This window comes from Leptonychotes weddellii, chromosome 12 (assembly GCF_054177405.1).
Source record: "Leptonychotes weddellii isolate Sample4059 chromosome 12, ASM5417740v2, whole genome shotgun sequence".
Lineage (NCBI taxonomy): Eukaryota > Metazoa > Chordata > Mammalia > Carnivora > Phocidae > Leptonychotes > Leptonychotes weddellii.
In genome coordinates, this window is record NC_138380.1 from 80,337,980 (window position 1) to 80,358,502 (window position 20,523).

The window sequence follows — 20,523 nt, forward strand, 5'->3', positions numbered from 1 at the left end:
AAATTTTAATTGTCATAAATTACATATAACAAAGTTTACCATCTTAACCATTTTTTAGTCTGCAGTTCAGTCATGTTAAGTATACTCACATTCTTGCCCAACCAACCTCAGAAGTTTTTCATCTTGCAAAACTGAAACTCTTCACCCATTAAACAACTCCCCATTTCCCCCACCCCTCAGCTCCCGAAAGCCACCGTTCTACTTTCTGTTTCTATGACTCTGCTCTAAGTGCTTCATTTAAGTGGATTCATACAGTGTTTGTCTTTTTTGACTGGCTTATTTCACTTAGCATCATGTCCTCAAGGTTCATCCACATTGTAGCATATGTCAGAATTCCCTTCTTTTTTAAAAAAAAAAGGCTAAATAATTTAAAATTTCTCATTATCATTTTTAATTTTTATTATAGGTCTCTTGTTCTTTTGTCCTTATGAGTTTATAATTTTGTTGTATCTTCCCCAGGCCTTTAGCCATGGTTTCAGTGGAACTTCAGGAAGCAGAGATAAACTTGTGAGCCCGACCTCGTCCTTAAGAGGAAACCCATATTCTATTTATGAAATGTAGCATTTAAGGATATATTCTCTGTTGCTTTTGAGAACCTCTTTAGCGTACATGACTCCTTAAAGGAGAACAGAATTATGAAGTTGCATTTACTCTTCATTTAGCCAGAGAAAAACTTATACTTTTATGATAAGCAGAAGAGTTACTTCAAGCAGTTGTCTGCTCAGCGTGAGTATAAGCTCCCCACTGGGGAATCGAGTGGAACGGATCCCCAAGGGTGGTCCCCAGACCCGCATCACCTGGGAGTCTGACAGAAATGCAAATTCCCAGGCCCCACTTCTGACCTACTGAATCTGAAAAGCTGGAGGTACAAAGCTGCATCTAGACAGGAGTCGTTTTATTTAGTCTTAGTCCAAACGTTTCCGAGATTTCTGGCCAAGAGGTGGCCATCTTTCGTAAGTCGTGAAGCTGACTGTACCACCGATGGTGCCTGTGTTTGGGACTTTCCTGTTTGCTGAAGAGGTAGGTCTTGCACTAATAAATATGTATTTATTTATGCTACCCAACCCTTTACCCTGCACGCCACGGGCCACACCGACTGAATCAGGAGAGAACCTCTCACGCAAGGCCAGCCCATCCACTGGATGGTCAAGACCAAACTAACTGGATTTCCTCTCTTCAGGATGTGAACCAGAGACACCAAAACCATAGTAGGTGCTGAACGGCTAAAGGTATATAAAATGGAGAGAGATGGCCACAGTGGGCTCTGTGTCAGCACAACCCACCCCCGGGTCCTTTCCATTTGTCTTTTGGTCTCGAGTGGGTATATATTTCTTTAACCAAAGAGACGTGATCAGAATACATATTAACTATTGGCAAGAAATGCTGTCTGATTGATGGGTCACAGTTATGATTACCCATCATAAAGCTTGCCTAAACTATGGCTTGTCCATGCTGTCATCCTGTGTTAGCAGATGCTTATAAAACCAACTGATGCCTCTGTCCGATATCTATTTAATTTTTCATGTGTGAACACAAATTGGGTAGCATTCTTATTTCATTCCAATGCTGAACTCTTGTTGGAGTTCTTTTGCAATTGCTTCTGCTTCTCTGAGACACTAGTGAAAATTGCTTTGTAAATCAACAACCAAAGAATCAATTTCAGTGTTCTTTTAAAGAATCCAAAGATAAGTAGTCCCCATAGGCCACTGTCACTGCACTCCAAGGTTTGGAAGGAAATATTCTGAAAATGAAAGCAAAGGAAATCACAACATATTACCCAAATAGTTATGGGGTAGGGAATAAAAGCCAGAATAGGAGTTTAGAAGTGAACGTTGGTTCTGAGAACAATATTAACATAATAGGACTACCAGGATCAAGCTTTAATTTTTCAGGTCATGGTTACTGATTTAAGAATTGATGCAAATAAAAATTGTTATCAGAGAGCTACTTGCAAAGATGTTTTAAATCCCACATGTCTTAATATTAAACTGCTGTAGAATATCCCAGGATGGGAGAGACCATATAGGTCATCTAATCCAATTATGCATTTCATGCCTGACTCACTTCTATACCCCTAAAGAAATGACAGCCACATGACCCGGACATTGCCACTGATGACCGAGCCATGCATCATGCCTCACGTAGAAAATCTATAAAAACAAAACAACAACAAACTACTTTGAAACACAAAATATGCTACTTTGAAATATGGTTCTTGTAAATGTTTGGAAAAGCAGCGCTTTTTTTCCCTGTCATTCCTGGGGGAAAGAGTGTTAACCATTTGGCGGACACTGGTTATTGTCCCCAGAACTGGTTCTCAATTTCCAAATGTTTGCTTGGCACATGACTGTTCAAAATAAAATTTACATTCCCAAGCCTTCCTTATGACTACGTGTTTCAGTCCTATTGCTGTGTTACAAATTATCCCAAAACTTTGAGACTTAAAACAACATTTTTATTATGCTCACAGATTCTGTGGGTCAGGATTTTGGGCAGGGCATCTCAGAGCTGGCTACTTCTGTCATCCTGGCATGATTTCTTTCAAAGCAGTCACAAACCCATCCAGATTCAAAAGGAGGGGAATTAAGATTTCAACTTTTTTTTTTTTTTAAGATTTTATTTGACAGTGAAAGAGACAGTGAGAGAGGGAGCACAAGCAGGGGGAGTGGGAGAAGGAGAAACAGGCTCCCCATGTAGCAGGGAGCCCGATGTGGGACTCGATCCCAGGACCCTGGGATCATGACCTGAGCCGAAGGCAGATGCCCAACGACTGAGCCACCCAGGCACCCCTAAGATTTCAACTCTTGATGGGGGGGGGTGGCAAGGCCACACTGTAGAAGAACACAGGGGCAGGAGATATTTTTGGAGTCACCTTTGGAAAATGCAATCCACCACATCATGGATGTGGCCATCTGGCCAAGAGGGTATAAGAGGAATTGGTGTATTTAACTTCCTGGAAGGGTTCTGAGAGGTGTGTGTGTGTGTGTGTGTATGTGTGTATTTGGATGGGAGATGTGGGGAAGGGGGTGGGGGGGTGGAATCCCTTTTCTTTCCCACTTTTCTCTTGGCTTAAATATGAATGAGATGACTAGCAGGGCAGCAATTTTGCACCACAAACTGAGAATTACAGAGCAATGAGCTGGAAGGAGCCTGGGTACCTGAAGGTCATGGAACCACCATATACTAGCCCTGAACTGCTTACCTTTACGTTACAGAGAAATAAGCTTCTATCTTGCTTAAGCTACTGTATTTTGCATTTTCTGCCACATGTGAGCAATGCTAATCTTAATAAAAACATCATCATAAATGAAGGCAGATGATGAAAATTCATCTTAATTACTGGATCTATAAAGATAATAATGCTTATATGGTTTATACAATACTTACATGATTAAGAGTTAGACTAATATTGTCCTCTATGAGGACCATGGTATTTTTATAAAAGCTTACTGCTTACAATGCCCGGCACAATTAGAAGTACTTTACTATATTTAAAAACAACATACTATTATGAGGTTGATAAGAAACAGAAATCGAGAAATACGTTCACTCATGGAGCAATTACAGGCTGGATTATAAACAAAGGATTAATATGAAGATGAATTTTTATAAATGTTATATTTTGATTTCTAGGCTTTGAATTTCCTGAGTCATGTATGTAGTCTTTTTTGTGAGTGGAATGATAAATCAGAATAACTGAGTTTGCTCTTTAAATATTTTATTTACTATATGATGGTCATTGTAGAAAATGAAGTACGTGTTTTAAAAAAAAACATTTAATTGGTAAGCAATTTTCTAATTCAAAATTGTAAATATTTGCAGAATAAGCCTCATTTTAAAGTCAAAGACTTCAACTTTAAAAGTACACGTTTCTAGTTCTATTTCTCTTTATATTAAGTAACCTGTTTTGGAGATATAATTCAAATCACTCCAAGTGTAAGGAGTTTTGAAATAAATACTAAGAGCCTCATCAGGCAAAGCGTTTTTTGCTTTAGGACCATCTGTCTTGACTCTGACATTTTATTCAAATTGATGCACTTATCCTGTTTGAAGGGCCTCATAATAAATGGTGCATTTGTCTTAATAAATAGTAGTAAGTGCATTGAGTGGACAATGCATTAGCACCAGTAAAGCAAAACATAATAAACAGGATGTATGGAGAAAGGCTGGATAAGCAGCGAAAGAGAAAGAAAGGTGTCACAAGGATGGGGTATTATTTCTTTGTCCAAAACAGAACCAGTAGCACAGATGACTTTAAACAAAAGACACTGCCAACACTTATCAACGCAACTCGATTCCCAGAGGAAAAGAAAATGCCGCTACCGAGGTGGAGGCTGAAGTTTCGGGGCAGATCGCAGGGCAGCAGCTCTGCGCGGTTCGCCGTGCTGAATGACTTGTGGAATTCGGCCGAGCGGCCTGCCCGCTCCGGGACGCGGACAGGTGGACGGCGAGGCGCGCCTGGGGGCCACCCGGGGCAGTGATGAGCTGGGCCCGTGCCCGGCGCGCGTGGAGCGCCGTCCCCCGTCAGCCCGCCGCCGCCCTCCAGCGTCTTCAACACCGCAACCTTCCCCGCCGCGGTGTGCGGCGCCCGCCGGCGGAGGTTGCCATGGTTTCCGGGGGTCACGTGGGCGCGTTCCGACGCTCCCTCCCGCGCGGCGCGGCGGGGCGGGGGCGGGGAGGCCCGGGCGGGGCGGCCCGGGCGGGGGGCGGGGGTAGGTGGAGAGGAGCGGCCGCGGCGGGAGCGGGAGGAGCCGGAGATGCTGCCAGCCCTCCCGGGGCCGCGCTCGCTCAGCCGCCGCCGCCGCCGCCGCACGGAGCAGCCGCGCCCCGGGAGCCGCGGGCCGGGCCAGCCGGGCCGCCGGGGCCCAGAGCGCCGCGCTCGCAGCGGGTAGCGCCCCCAGCGCCGCCCGCGCTCGCTCGGCGGCCGCGGGGCCGCAGGCCGGTCCGGGGAGGCGGCGAGGGCGGCGCCCAGGCGCCCGCCGCCCGGCAGGCAGGATGAGCATCGAGATCCCCGCGGGACTGACGGAGCTGCTGCAGGGCTTCACGGTGGAGGTGCTGAGGCACCAGCCCGCGGACCTGCTGGAGTTCGCGCTGCAGCACTTCACGCGCCTGCAGCAGGAGAACGAGCGCAAAGGCGCCGCGCGCTTCGGCCATGAGGGCAGGACCTGGGGGGACGCGGGCGCCGCCGCCGGGGGCGGCACCCCCAGTAAGGGGGTCAACTTCGCCGAGGAGCCCATGCACACCGACTCCGAGAACGGGGAGGAGGAGGAGGAGGAGGCCGCGGAAGCCGGGGCGTTCAATGGTGAGGACCCGACCTCCTGCGCGCCCCCGCTCGCCCGCACCGTTCCCCCTTTGCTCTAGAATCCCGCAGCTTTGCTCACCCTCCTCTCCCCGCGTTCGCCGCCTTCCCTACCTTCCCATCTCGCCCACCCCCTCAGCATCCATTTCTGTCTTTCCCACTCGCCCACCTTCCTACTCGGCTTTCGAGTCGTGCCCTCCCCCTCCTCCCCTCCTGTGGAGGTGGTGGGGCGCTGAAAGGGTACGGCTGTCTGTCCAGGTGCCTCCTCTCGTCCTGGGCTCGCCCGCAGAGGACGGCGGGTGTGGGGTGGGCATCTGAAAGACAACTCTCACTGTGGTTGGAGAGATTTCGCTGGACGGATACCATTGTGCGTAAAGGAAACTGGCCCACTTGGCATCCTCTTGCAGCCCTTGTATTTATTAATGGAGTGTCCAAACAGAAAAGGCAAAGGGTATTCAGTTGGATTGTGTTTGCTGTCGTTAAGACTGCATATTCACTAAAAGGAGCATGAAATTGTATTCACTGGGGCAGAACAAAATTTATGGTAATAACTTTGACATTCTTGGAAACAGAGTAATCTATTATTTTCCAATTTACCAATACCGCGTTGTGTTATTTTTGGACACACAACAAAGGATCCTGTTTAGCCTGCAACTCATGGGGTCTTTGGAATGAGGAAACGGACTAATGGTTTGCTTTTTATTTAAAACAAACATTCAATGATTTGGTGCCTTTTAAAAAAAAGTATGTGAAAAACGCTGTAGGAAGTTCTGAAAGCTTGTTGGTTGTCTTTAGAATGAAAAGTCAGTGAGTAATTGTAAGGACTGTGCCAGACACAAGCTAGAAAGAATGAATGGGAAAGAAAAAGGAATTTTCTCAAATAGCTGCTCCTGGCAAGTCCCACCCCTTCTGCTTACAACCCTTTTTCCCTAACACACACAGACACACACGCACAGTTACAGCCTCCTGTATTTACACCACATGCCTAAATCCCATCTTTATGACATCCCAAGCTAAAATACCACGGTGTGCAAGTGTTTTCTCTTTGTGGTGGAAGACAAACAAGCATTTCAGCATTGCACCAGTCTGTATTTATTTACACTGCTTGTGGTTTGTGTGTCTGCAGTGTATTCCATATAATGAAAACGTTTTAAAGTGTCATTTCCTTGAGTGTTCCTAGGAAGGTGTTTTCTTTGTAAATTTGTTGAAATGTGTTTTAGAATTAATGTATTTTTAGCTTGTCTGAAACGATCACAAAAACCCTGGACATTAGTGTTCTATGAAGATAAAAAAGGGAAATTGTTACTTTAAAAATGTTAATTTTTGACTCTTTAGTGTTTCCAGGGATAATATGATCACAGTCTTAATTGTTCTTTTTGCACAAGAATTTAATCAAATGCTTTCCTTGCTAGAACTAAGGAAAAGGTAAAAGAAGGCATATTTTAAATAGAGGGGAAGGAGAAGCTAATAATGGATGATACAGAAAGGGCAGAAGCATCTAATACTTCTTTTATGCTCCTGGCACAGGCTTGCATACACACGTACGTGCACTTGCACACACACAAAGGACTAAAAGAGGATTCATTTCCCAGGTTGCAGGAAACAAGGAACTAAGGGAGGTGGGAAAAAACCTATATATGTTTGGTATGATTTATTGTTAGTATAACTAAAGTATTTTCTTTGTACTACAGGAGTTTTGAAGTACTTTGCTTTGATGATTCCGTTTTCTCCTTACAACAATGTAGACTGTACACAAAACAGATTTTATTTCCATTTTGTAATGAATAAGCCATTAACTTCTAAACAGCAGGAATCGTTTTATATGGTTTTATGTTCTCCAAGGCACCTTTATTGTAAAAATTACTCTGTGTGAGTTTTAATGAATACTCGTTAACCAGTTGCACTATTTATTTTCCACCCTTACCCACAAGGACTTTAAAACTTTCTGACTGCAACCAAATACAATTTGATCATTATCTGATACACATATATGCATATGTAACAGAAACTTTGGCAATGGTACTTCCCTCTATTAGGTGCCTTAGAAAATATCGACTAGAGTATCTCCTATTTTAACAAATTCTCTTTTATTATTACTATTTTTAAGTATGTAAATTGTGTTGAGAGCTGCAGTTAAAAAAAAATTATAGGCTACCATGGGTTGACAAACGTTTTTGTAAAGGGCTAGACAGTAAATATTTTACGTTCTGTGAGCAACATATATCTTCATCGAATATTCCTTTTTTTTTTTTTTTTTTAAATACATATTTTCTCTGGAAGTTGGGGTTGTACAAAATTAGCCACAAACCAAGGCCATAGTTTGCTGGCCCCTGGCTGGAGGGGGGGGGAAAGTCAAAATAGTGCTGTTGGAAAACAAATAAACAGAAATACAAGTGAGCCTATCAATTTAATGTTTAGGTGCAAAAATTGCCAAAATATAAAAACATCAGATACCAGGTAATTCTCCTAGCATAGCATAGTAAAGAGTAAGTACTAGAAGGCAGGTCTTAATTTACTGTGACCCAGCACAAAACCAACTGTGGGTCACTAATTTCTTAATTTTTGTATGCATCTCAAGGAAATTTGATTTAGAAATGAATATTACCTGGTACTGCTCTTGGAGAGCAGTTTTGAATAGGTTGGGGAGGTGGGACATAGGGTCCTTTTTTTTTTTTAACAGACATCCCAGGTCATTCTGATATTCATTGTTCCCTGACCACACTGTGAGAAACACTGATCAACAGATAGTGATCATAATGTCTTTGTCTTACCAACATTTAAAAAAGTGGCCACTGTTTATTGACCTTGGCCGTGTGCTAGGCATTATCTAAATGCTCTGATTCATTATCCTGGCTGTATCCTGGCTGTCACTTGCCCAGTGTTTCATAGCTAGTGTACTGCAAAACCGGGATTGAAACACAGGTGGGCCTGGCTCCATCCCTCTGCTCTTAACTCCCAGGTTTTATCTCTGGAAGGGGCTGGGGCCAGCATCACTTGAGCATCCCTTTTGTGTCAAACTCTACCTGTGAGACTCTTGATGTGTTTTGTCTATAAGGCTCTGCAAAGTGAACTTGTCCAGGGTTACACACAGGACTAGTAATTAGCAGAGCCTGGTGTCTTACTCACATCTCTCTGACCCAAGACCATCAGAGAGTTCATCCTAAATGAAACTTGTCCAATGGACTGACTCACAGGTCAGGTTTTCCTGGTTATTTTCCCAGTAATGGTGATGAATTTGCATGGATTGGTTAGTACCCACTCTCATGAATCCCTTTAAGACAAGTGATGGTATTTATGAGAGGTTGGGCAAATTTTTGACCATGAGACTGCTGCCCATTTGACTCACGTAGGGGATCAAGCATATGACCTTGACCTCAGTGTGGTGGTGGGATCAAGTAAGTGAGCTAGGGTCTGGTAGCACTGGGCAAAATGGTCAGATGGGTGAAGGTGGTCTACTTCCTTCCCGTCTTTGCAAAGAATCCCTTTCTCTGCTGGTAGCTGTCCCATTTCTTTCCTGTTTTCTAATTTTATTCTATTCCTTTCAGTTTGCTATCAATTCTGGTTAAAAGGGCAGCCTTTAGGTGTTAGAATGATAATAGCGTATGGTAATAACCATTCCTGGGAACTCTTGAAGTTCTGAAAGAAGCTATAATGGCCTACCTCTGCCCCATCCAAGGGAAAGCAAATAAAGCTTGACATGTCGCTTCTGAAAGGATAGTGTCCCCAGGCTTAGACTATATTAGAAGGGTTAACAGCAGGCCAAAGAGTTGGATCAGTACTAATTTGGAGTGGAATCTATGGTAATTAATGGTTTCGTGCAGGCATCATTGTGAGATCTTGTGTTGCTCAATAATTTCTTCAGTGAAATTGCTGAAATTATAAAATGAAGTAAATAAAATTCCAAATTATGCCTATAAATTGACAAGTGGTCAGAAAAAAATTAAATTACATGTGGGTATGAAAAGCAATCAAACTGAAAGAAAAAGAACTACTGTATATGAAATACAGAAGAACTAATTTTCCAAATTGTGGAAGAAAAATTTAGAGTTCAAAGTAAATACCTTAAAAATTTAAATATCTTATAAAGCAAGCATGTCAAGATATATAAATAGAAATTCACCATGTACAAACTATGATTTAATCCTCTTAACTCTGACCTATGTCAAACCTTTGTTGGAGAATCATATCTAGCTATGATGTTTTTTACAATTTAAAGGGAATGTGGGGAATTTATAAGAGGTCTTTAAAATCACACAAAATATCAGAAAGTTGGAGCTCGTGATGGTGGCAGGGGGAGATTAAGAGAACAAATTTATTTCATGAGAGAAATGGTTGCTTAAGGAGCGGTTGGAAGAATAGTCACGTGTCGAAGAAGTTTTCTTAGAGGATTATGAGCAAATATTCTTTACCTCTATATCTCTGCTACAGAATCAGAAGAACTAAGCTTCATTGTAACTTGAAGAATAGAGCTCAAAAGTTCAGCTGTCTGAAGTGGCTTATGTGATCTTCCTGAAATGAGTTGGCAAAAGGGATCAGGGTATATTAGCTCCCTAAGAATCTGCTGTGAGAATGTTCTTCACCGAGCTCAAACTGGGAGTACAGAACACTTCGACTGATTGACTTCTTGGTCTCACTGAGAGCAGGAACTTGCAGAGAATCATCATAGCTGTAATGAATTGCTCCTTTGGCTGATTTATTAGGCTCCCTTTTATCTCTGTGTTCTTACCTAAGAACCTGCTCTCTTGGTGGCTGCTAGAGATGATTATGAGACAAAGCAGCCAATTGTAAGCTCTTCATCCACCTCTTCAGTTCATTTCACTGGTCTGAAAATGTTATGAAAGTCAGACGACATTCAGTTTCCTTCACGTATGAAGCGCTGTGCTAGGCATATTGACATATTATCATACTAATAGTCCTTACCTCGTAAGGTTGTTAGAGGATAAATGGATTGATATTTATAAGGGCCTCAGGACCAGTGCACATAGCCAGCATTGTTTCCGTGTAAGACAAATGATCTCATTAACATGAAATCTTTCAGAAGTGTAAACTTCTTACAGAATAGCAATTTCATTGTTATTTTGGGGAAATGAATCTAGTGTTTGCACTTTTTAGAGAAATGAAGTAGGAAATGAGCTTACGTGGCATTTCCCACTTAGGATTTAATGTGAAGTTATGTTGCACAGTAATAAAACCCACATCCTTTCAGCTCATAATTTGTAGCTAAGAGCTGCAGAATTTTATAATTAATGAGACTTTATGGTCTTTGGCTATTAGAAATTTACATGGTAAGTTTTAAATTTATATGGTAGTTTTGAATCCTCCTGAAATGGGAATCACATCATTCATTACAATGGCTAAAATATTGAAGCCATTATTTTAATTATGAGCATAAAACAGTGATAGAGAAGATTTAAAAGAGATTTTGAGTTTAGATGGTAATTGTGGTTTTCAAAGTTGAACAGTGAAGACATTATCCATTTTAATAGTAGTATTAAGTGAATACTTTAGGGAAATCACATGACTTGAAATAGTGTCCTGTCTCAAACTCTTACCCATCTGTTAACTTTAGACCTGGAGAAGAGGGAGGAAGGGAGGAAGAGAGGAGTAACATCAGTTGGGATTTGTGGAAGGTTCTTTGACTAATTTATACCTTGAAGAGAGCATAGAATGAGAACACCTGAACAAAAAGTGAAGGATACTTTAATTTGTTTACCAGTCTTAAAAATCAAACTGTTCAACCATTATTTAATGTAAGACAGTTATAAGCTTTCCATTTGAGGTTGCACGTACAGTGACATGCTGTGTCTGGGTGGGATGGAATAAATATTTAATGGTTATTATTGTTGCAAATCCCATTCCATGGGTTCCAATAAATTTCCAGCTGTCAAGATTTTGTTCCTAGCTGCCTCAAGAAAAGCAAATGTGTTTCTTTTTCAACTGTGTAAATACCAACAAGAGACCTTTGAATTCCTCAATAAGAAGCTTATTTGTGGACCCATTAAGGAAGTCATTTAACGAGAGGAGTAGCAATTAGAGAAAAGCCTGTGGTGGAGCTTGGGATTCAGTGAAGGAGTTTGACGGTGGGGTCTACCTGAGTAGTGTCTACACTCAGTTGATACCAGCAAGGGGCTGGGACCTCGGGTGGCCTGTTAGAAGGAATGAATGAAAGTTGAAGATAGAATGCTGTGCTCATTCACTCATTTACTCACTGCAGAAATATTGAGTGCCAATTCCTTTTATTATTTATTTATTTATTTTAAAGATTTTATTTATTTGACAGAGAGAGACGCAGTGAGAGAGGGAACACAAGCAGGGGGAGTGGGAGAGGGAGAAGCAGGCTTCCCGCGGAGCAGGGAGCCTGATGTGGGGCTCCATCCCAGGACCCTGGGATCATGACCTGAGCCGAAGGCAGACGCTTAACAACTGAGCCACCCAGGCGCCCCTCCTTCCTTTTTTTTTTTTAAAGAAAAAAGAAATGATTTTTCTCTTAAGTTTACTATCTCTGGACTTAAGAAACAATCCTTTTGTCAGATACTGTCTTCTAGATAGTATATGTAATCTATTTCATTTAACAGATGGGGCAGCTAAGAGCCAGAGAAGTTCCTTGCCCCAATTTAGTTGATTTTGGTCTTCTTTGTTCATAGAACTAACCCTTACATTATTTATATTAACTTACATATAAATTCTCTCTTCCATCAAGGTGGTAGTTAAGGTTTAAAAGCCAAGGCTAACAAGAAGTACTTTTGTACTCTTACCTTCAGAATTACCAGTTTTTTTGTTCTTTGATTTTTTTTTTCATTGCAGTGAAATCTAATACAAACTTTATTTTTATGTCAATTGCTTAAGGACAAATAATGGGAAAGAAAACAGAGTGCGGTGATTTTTCTGAGTTGGATGAATTATCACTATGTTCTTGGTCCTATTCTTATAGTCCTTTCGGTTTCATCCATACCATTTAGGTATGGTTGAAATAGTCGAAAAAACCCATATAAAAACCTCACTATGATGCTGATCATTATCTTTATTTTATGGGAGCAAGTTTTGTGTTTCGGAAATTCAAAATGACTCAGACTGTTCCATTATGTAATTATTTTGTGGAAAGAATTTGAGCTAAATTTTTTAGGTCATGGCTTATATGAAAACAAAACAATCTAAAAAAAATTGGAACTATAAACACAGTTGGTGTAACATTTATAAATGTTTCAGCAATAGGCACTGCCATGTGTAACTTAATATGTTTGGAAACTTAAAAAAAATCATTCCAGTTGCTACTGTTTAAAAATGTTTCTGCATTTAAAAAAAAGACAAAAGGTCAAAATATAAACACATGTTCCACATAAAAGTGAAGCCAAGAAGATATACTGTATGCAGTTATTCCCGTATCCGTTTGGCTAGGGCCTGACATTGTTTAATTTACATTAGCTGTTCCAAGACAAAATAGTTCATGGGAGTGTTACTGAGGGATTTTTTTTTTAATATAAAAAAGAAGGCAAAAAGCTTCCATGTGCTTAAATACATTTCAGTTGGACCCAAAAAGCATCTTTCCAAAAGGTGAAGCTGAATTAAAACGTGACTCAGTTGTTTCATTTCAGTTACTGTAGAAAGCTAATGTTTGTTAAATGATGCTCCTTTTATTTAATAATAATTGTTAACATTTTTGGTGGCTTAAGTGCCAGACACTGGACAAGGCCATTTATACATGCACCATTTAGCCCTCCCCAAGTTAAGTGATGGAGTCAGGATTTGAACCTGACCTTGAGTTCAGAGCCCATCTCCTTAATTTTGGTACACTTCATTTTCAGTAATTCCTATAGCAGGACCATGGTTGAAAAGAACCACAAATCAAAAAATAAGCTCTCTACTTTTGCCTCTAAAAATTTACAGTCTAGCCAAGTACTGATCTGTACCTTTTACAATTTGTTTTCTCTGTTTCACTCAAATTTGCACTTCATATACTTTAGAAACTTGTTAAGGTATTTATTTTTAGAAATGAACACCAGATATATTGAGCTGTTTATTTCTCAAAACTTTTTTGCTACCTCACTAGCAGAAGGTATTTGAGTATGCACTCTCATTATATGTCTTTATAAGTGTTATACATGTACCATTTTATTAGCTTATTTTGTATATGATAAAGCACCCCACAATATGAACTTTGAAAGGAAGAAGTAAAAAGTAAGACGTAAAATGCATGCCAAAGATTGCCTTATGCTCTGCATGAACCATTTTGGAGACCACAACTTAACTTGATAGTCTATTGTATGTAAGGTGGCTATGATCAACTTTGCTTTCCTGATTTAAGCTGCTAGATTATAAAGGACCTGCAGGTAGATAGGGTCGTGTGTGTGTGTGTGTGTGTGTGTGTGTGTGTGTGTGTTAATAGACATTCATTAGATAAGTTAATTGTTTGATTCAACAGAAGTTTGGCAGAATAAAGAGGAAAATCCTATCTTATAAAAAGGAAATAAGGTAAGATCCAGGCTTTTTCTTTTAAACCTGTATTCCTGTCTGCATCTCGAAGTCCAACCTAGATTGTGGAGTACTTGTGCCCTTGGTGCAAATTTTGGGGATGTGACAAAGAGAATCATCTCATATTATAGGTGTTTAGTTAAGAATCACTAAATCATGCACATGCGAATCAGAATTAGAAGAAAATCAAAGTTTAAACAGTTTAAAGAAATGCAGTTCCATAGCGTATCTCAGGAGGGACAGCTCTGGAGATGATAGTTGGTCAGGAGGGAGACTTTTCAAGAGCTCCTTTTTGGTAACCTTTGAAAAAATGATTATGATAATACTTGTATTACCTATTAAATAAATTTTAACTGTAAAAAGACATGAAAGGCAAGTCTTTTGTAGATATCCACTAAATAGTAAATAAAGGACGGACAGCCTTTAGAAGCACACAATAAGGTGCTCAGTGGATATATTCTTCACAAATACTCTTGTGTGAGTTATTTTTTTGGTTCTTAGTGCCCAGTCCTCTGTCCCTAACGTTCTGCCAAATCCCGCTCCTTTTCCAGAGGTTAACTTATATTTCACCCTACGAATGATCTTCACAGGATTCTCTGTTGCATTAATGCTATATAAGGATGGCAGGACGAATATGCTATACATCAGCATAAGCTTTGTGGCCGTGAGGTGTCCTCACCACAGGCGGGCGGGAATATGTAGGCACATGCTCTCTCCCTCCAAAGCTTTCCTGCCCACAGGAGGTGCTCCAGTGTATCTTAAATTAACCTCAGTTGAATACTAAATGTGTAATAATCGTAAAGGTCCATAAATGTGTATTTCTAAAGTGATTGAAACCTTCTGAAGGCATGTAAACATTTAAAATAGTCTCCTAATAATCCATTACATTAATGCATTTTAAAATGTTTTCATGAAATGGAAATGCCTTAGCCTATCTTCAGATTCAGAGAATTACACTTCATTATATTAAGAAATGAGGTTTTATCATATATTGGCCTGATATTTGGTCATTCTGCAAAATGCAAAAGAACACAGGTACAGAGGTTTGTCTAGTGGATAAGGATTTCTAATAGAATGTTTCTTTTTTTTTTTTTTTTAAATATTTTTTTATTTATTTGACAGAGAGAGACACAGCGAGAGAGGGAACACAAGCAGGGGGAGTGGGAGAGGGAGAAGCAAGCTCTCCGTGGAGCAGGGAGCCCGATGTGGGGCTCGATCCCAGGACCCTGGGATCATGACCTGAGCCGAAGGCAGACGCTCAACGACTGAGCCACCCAGGCGCCCCAGAATGTTTCTTGTTTTTTTTAAGATTTATTTTAGAGAGAGAAAGAGAAAGAGCAGGGTGGGGGGAGGAGCAGAGGGAAAGAATCTCAAGCAGACTCCCCGCTAAGCGGGGAGCCTGTTGCAAGGCTCCATCTCACGACCCTGAGATCCTGACCTGAGCTGAAATCAAGAGGTGGCCGCTTAACCGACTGAGCCATCCAGGCACCCCTCTAATAGAATGTTTCTCATTGAGGACACATTCTGACCCACCCAAACTTCCATGTCACTGCTTCTGCTTTATATGAGCCCCATGCTAAATCTGAATCTTGTCTGTGGTCCTGAACCTGCTTTGTCCTTTTTTTTTTTTTTTTTTTTAATCTCTTGGCCTTTCGTCATCATTCCTACCTCCTTTATTGCATGAATCCTGCCCACCCCCCAAGGCTCACTTGCCCTTTGGCTTTTCCCCCAGTACCAGCACAGACCTCCCCTGTCTTTGAGATTCAGACTGACATGTCTGCATGCTTACCAACCATCTCCACTTACATGCTCCAGATAATTTTGTCCTAAACTGAAAATGTGATCTTCTGCCTCAGTCCCTCCCTGTACTACCATGTCATTCTCTCTTTTTTTTTTCCCCTCCACTAATGTGAGAAATATGGTCAGTAGAGCCCCTTGTGCTCTGCCTCACATTTGTTAAACTCGGTAGTTTATGGAAAACAGATTGCGTTTAGTTGCTGAAAATTTATAGTGATATGAAAAATCAGAAACAATGGAAACTTAAAAAAAAAAAATAGGACTGACTTCGGCACGGATTCTGGATCTGAATCCTGGCTCTGCCACTGATAACTTTTGGCACCTTGAGCAAGTTACTTTGCCATCTGTGTCTCAGTTGCCTCCTCCATGAAATGGGAATAATGATAGTACCCACCAGAGAGGGCTGTTGTAAGAATTAAATGGGGTAACAGTATTTGGTATATACTAAGCGTTATATATAGTTTTGTTAAAGAGAGGGAGGGAAAGCGACAGTAGGCGAGCTCTAAAAGTCAGTGAGAACATGACACTTTTTAAAAATGAAGTTTGATTGGAAATGTAAGAATCTGGAGATTGCAATCAAGGCATAGTGATGGTACTTTTTCCAAAAAAAAGTTATTAATGAAAAGTATAAAAGTAAAGTCTTTTAGCTAAGTGTTTCAGACTTTAACAAGCCTGGGCTCCTTTAAATCTCAAGTCCTTCTTGAATTCCATTTGAAATGCAAGGTAATTAGTCCAACTTAAAAAAAGTTTTAAAAACAATGGCATAAAGCTTTGCTTTGTTTTCACACCATCCCCTCCCTTGGGAATCCGCGGTTAACTGGCAGAATAAATAAATACGTGTGTGCAGTAGCTCCCATGTTTATGGTTTCATTTAAGTTTTACAAGTCATTTTAAAACATCTTAGGAAAATGTAGGTAGAAGTCTTGAAAATAGTCACTTTATTTAAATGAGGCAGATGCTTATAGTAAAAATATGAATATGTGCCTGAAATATAAATTAATTGGAAAAAATAGTTGTATTAAATTGACAGCTTGTTGCCATTTCCTCGTGTCATAATATTTATGAACACTAAGCTCATGGTGGGACAGATTTCTACCTCCCGAAGTTTTACATTACAATGTAGTTTTATGCTGAAAACCCAGAATTCTCTACTTGCTCCACTACATATTGCTATCTCTATATATTTTTAGAAGGAAAAAAAGACCGTCCTTTTGGATACCTTTGTTTCTCAATGGAGTTGTTCACAGGTCTTTGATTTCTTATTTGACTATCACTAATGACAATTTATCAACAAGGCAATATTAGGACTTTTGATCCATAATAAGTCTTAAAATGATTTCTTTGTAATCCCTTAAAAAGAATCCAAAAGGTATTTCAGTGTTTGAATTCTAATCAAAACTCATTTGTAAAAAGAGTGTTCTGTGAAAAATATTTTAAGAGTACGTTTAGCATCAAAAGGGTACAAAGTTTCAGTTAACACAAGATGAAAGAGTTCTGGAGATCTTCTGTACGGCATCCTCCTAGCTACTGATACTATATCATATACTTGAAATTGGCTCAGAGGATAGGGGTTAAATTAAATCTTCACACACACACACATACACAAGGTAACTACATAGAGGTGATGGAGAAGTTATTTAGCTTGACTGGGGTGATCTTTTCAAAACATATATCAAAACATCAAGTTGTACATCTTAAATATCTACAGTTTTTATATGTCAAAGATCATAAAGTTAAAAAAAAACACAATGTGAATTAATCTGTTAGTGTCAGAGCATATTTGAGAGATTTTTATCTGCCAACACTAAGTAGAGCAGAACATTTTTTCCTTTTGTTTATTGTGAGACATTTCCACTATACAGAGAGGAACAGAGACTAAGTAAGGAACACGTAAGTTATCTCCTAGCTTTTACAAATTTTAACATTTTTTAATGTTTTATTTTAGTCTTTTTGAGAGAGAGAGAGAGAGAGCGAGAGTGTGCACACAAGGGTTGGGGAGGGGCAGAGGGAGACGAAGAGAATCCCAAGTAGGCTCCACATCCAGCATGGAGCCATCATGGGGCTTAATCTCAAGACCCTGAGATCATGACCTGAGCCGAAATCAAGAGTCAGATGCTTAACTGACTGAGCCACCCAGGTGCCCCTATTTTGCATATTTTCAAAGTTTGTATGAATTGTGTCATAAAAGTTTCATTTATGTAAGTTACAATTTTCCACTTTATTTTTGAGATGATGTTCCATTGATTCATGTAGCTTTAGTTCATTTATTTTAGACTGCTATGTAGTATACCTTTGTATAAATAGAAGCTTTATCTACTCTGATAAATACTTTGGGTATTTCCAATTTGTTGGAAACAAATTACAGTCTGTAGCGAATATTGTGTGTGTGTGTGTTATGCATATGTACTAGAATTTGAAAGGTGGTTTTCAAAGTGTGGTCTGGGGACCCCTTGAAGGATCATTCCCTCCCAACCCTAGACTTTTTCAGGGAGTCTCTAGGGTGAAAACTATAACAATAACAACAATGTTCTTTGCCTTTTCCCCCTTCTCATTCTGTCATAAGTGTGTATAGTAGAGTTTTTCAGAGGGTACATGATACATGATATTGTAACATCTGAAAGTAGCGGCAGATATGAGAACCCAATTTTCTTCCATTTATATTGGATTTGCAAAAATGTAAAACAGTCATTCTTTTTACTAAATTTTGCTTGTTTTGGAAAATATAGTGATCTTCCCTAAAAAAATGTTATTTATAATACCAGGTATTGTTTTGCTGTTGGTAGTTTTAAATGAAATATTGTTTAAATTTATCAATTTTAATTTCTAGTATGACAAATAGCAACGAATATGACTCATAAAAGCAAATAATTTTTAAGAGTGGACAGAGGTTTTGAGACCAAAAAATTTGAGAACTGCTACTCTAGGATAAACACCTCAGCGAGGAAAGGCTGGTTGTAGGGGGTGCAGAGCTGTAACATACGCCTCATGCTGCCATTTTGCTCCGTTAAGTTGTTAAACTACTTCACTTCTCAGCAGAGTGTAAGAGTTCCTGGTTTTCCATGCTAACATTTGCTATGGTCAGATTTTAACAAACTTTGCCAAGAGGATGCATGTTAGATAGAATCTCATGGTGAATTGAATTTGCTAGTTCCTGATTACTAGTAACACTGAGCATCTTTTTATGTTCATTGACCATAATTGTAGTTTGTCTTCTGTGGAAAATTTTTTTGTTCTGTGCCATTTTTCTTATCCAACTGATGGTGTTTTTCTTACTGATTTGTAGGAGGATTTCTTTCCTTCCCTCCTTTCTTTTTCTTTCCTCTTACTAATATTCTGGTTATTAATCCTTTGTTGGTAACATGCATTGGGAAAATCTTCTTCCAGTCTTGGGTTGTCTTTTCATCAGAATTTCATAATTTTAAGTTTCTTAATTTCTAAATTTTAAGTTGAGTTTCATATTTAATATTTTAATCCATTGATAATATATTTCTGTGTATGGTTTGAAAGGGGAATTTCATTTTATTTTTTAAAATATGCATCATTTATTGACTTTTTTCGCCACTGATTTTTAAATATCAAATTTCCATATATACTTTGTGAATGTACTTAACATCTCTAGTCTGTTCTGTTGTTTTTTTCTATCCTTCATCAATACCTCTTTCCCTAATTAAGATTAATACGACTTTATATGGTCTTGGTATATGGTAAGGAGGGTAACTCTCACCTTTTTTTTTTTTTCAGAATTGCTTATTCATAGGTTTTTATTATTCCATAGATCTTTTAGGATAAGCTTTTTAAATTTTGTGAAAACTTTATTGGCAGTTTTATTGGAATTATACTTGATTTATAAACAAATTTGGAGAGAAAAGACATTTTAATGACATTGAGTCTTAAATTATCCGTGAACATGATATATCTCCATTTATTCAGTCTTCCTTTAATTTTCTCCGTAAAGGTTTTTCCTATCTTTTCTTGGTTTTATTTCATTTTTGTTCTTACAACTAGGATTTCTTTCTGTTATGTATTTTATCATGTCATTACTGATAATATATAAAAGGAACTGTTAAAACTCAATAATGAAATTCCAATCAAACTGAGTAAGAGACTTGACTAGTTCAATGAAAAGACATCAGAATGGCCAGTAAGCACATAGGATGGTGCTCGGTATTTTTAATCAAGGATATGAAAGTGAAAACCACAAGGATACACCATTCAACACACACAAGAATGGCTAAAATAAGAAGACATTCCCTATGTTGTCAAAGATATGGAGTAACTAGAACTCTCATATATTGCTGCGAGAGTGTAAAATGGTACAAACGCTTAGGAAAACTGTGGGTTTTTATGAAATTAAACATTTCCCACCTATGACCCAGCAATCCCACTCTAGGCATTTACTCAAGAGAAATAAACACATATGTTCACAAAAAGGCTTGTATATAAATATTTATAGACACTTTATTCAAAATAACCCAAACTGGAAACAACCCAAATGCCCATCAACAAGAGAATGGGTAAACAAATTGTGATGTATTTATGCAATGGAATACCCTCAGCAATAAAAAAGAACAAACTATTGATCCTCTGAACAGCTAGAATGAATCTCGCATTTATATGAAATTCAAAGAAAGGCAAAGCTAAATATGGTGATAGAGATCCTAATAGTAGCTTCCTATGGGATAGTGGGGATTGACTGTGTAAGGTGGCTCATGGCACCTTCTCAGGATGCTGTAAATGTTTATATCTTTTTTTTAAGATTTTATTTTTAAATAATCTGCACACCCAATGTGGGGCTTGAATTTACAACCCCGAGATTAAGAGTTGCACATTCTACTGACTGAGCCAGACAGGCAAAATGTTTTTGTCTTGACTGGAGTGTTGGTTACATAAATGTGTACATTTGTCAAAATCCTTCATATTGTGCATTTCATTGTATGTCACATTCACCTTGATTTTTT

At 39.3% G+C, this 20,523-nt stretch overlaps 1 protein-coding gene and 1 pseudogene across 3 annotated transcripts in view; one reads left to right on the forward strand and one right to left on the reverse strand.

Annotated features, from left to right (window-relative positions):
• The window catches only part of LOC115940556 (actin, cytoplasmic 2 pseudogene), a 38,839-nt pseudogene extending 34,237 nt beyond the window's left edge, over positions 1-4,602 (reverse strand). The window contains exon 1 of the transcript XR_014139410.1: positions 4,324-4,602. The product of XR_014139410.1 is annotated as an actin, cytoplasmic 2 pseudogene (transcript). The remainder of the gene's footprint in view (positions 1-4,323) is intronic.
• A 210-nt stretch (positions 4,603-4,812) lies between these two features.
• Positions 4,813-20,523, forward strand: part of PRKAR2B (protein kinase cAMP-dependent type II regulatory subunit beta) — a 90,882-nt gene continuing 75,171 nt past the window's right edge. Inside the window, exon 1 of one of the 2 annotated variants that reach the window (XM_081800712.1) lies at positions 4,813-5,302. In XM_081800712.1, the coding sequence (XP_081656838.1) occupies positions 4,996-5,302 (307 nt within the window). In that variant the 5' untranslated portion in view covers positions 4,813-4,995. The remainder of the gene's footprint in view (positions 5,303-20,523) is intronic. The other variant, XM_006732199.3, reaches the window with a different exon arrangement.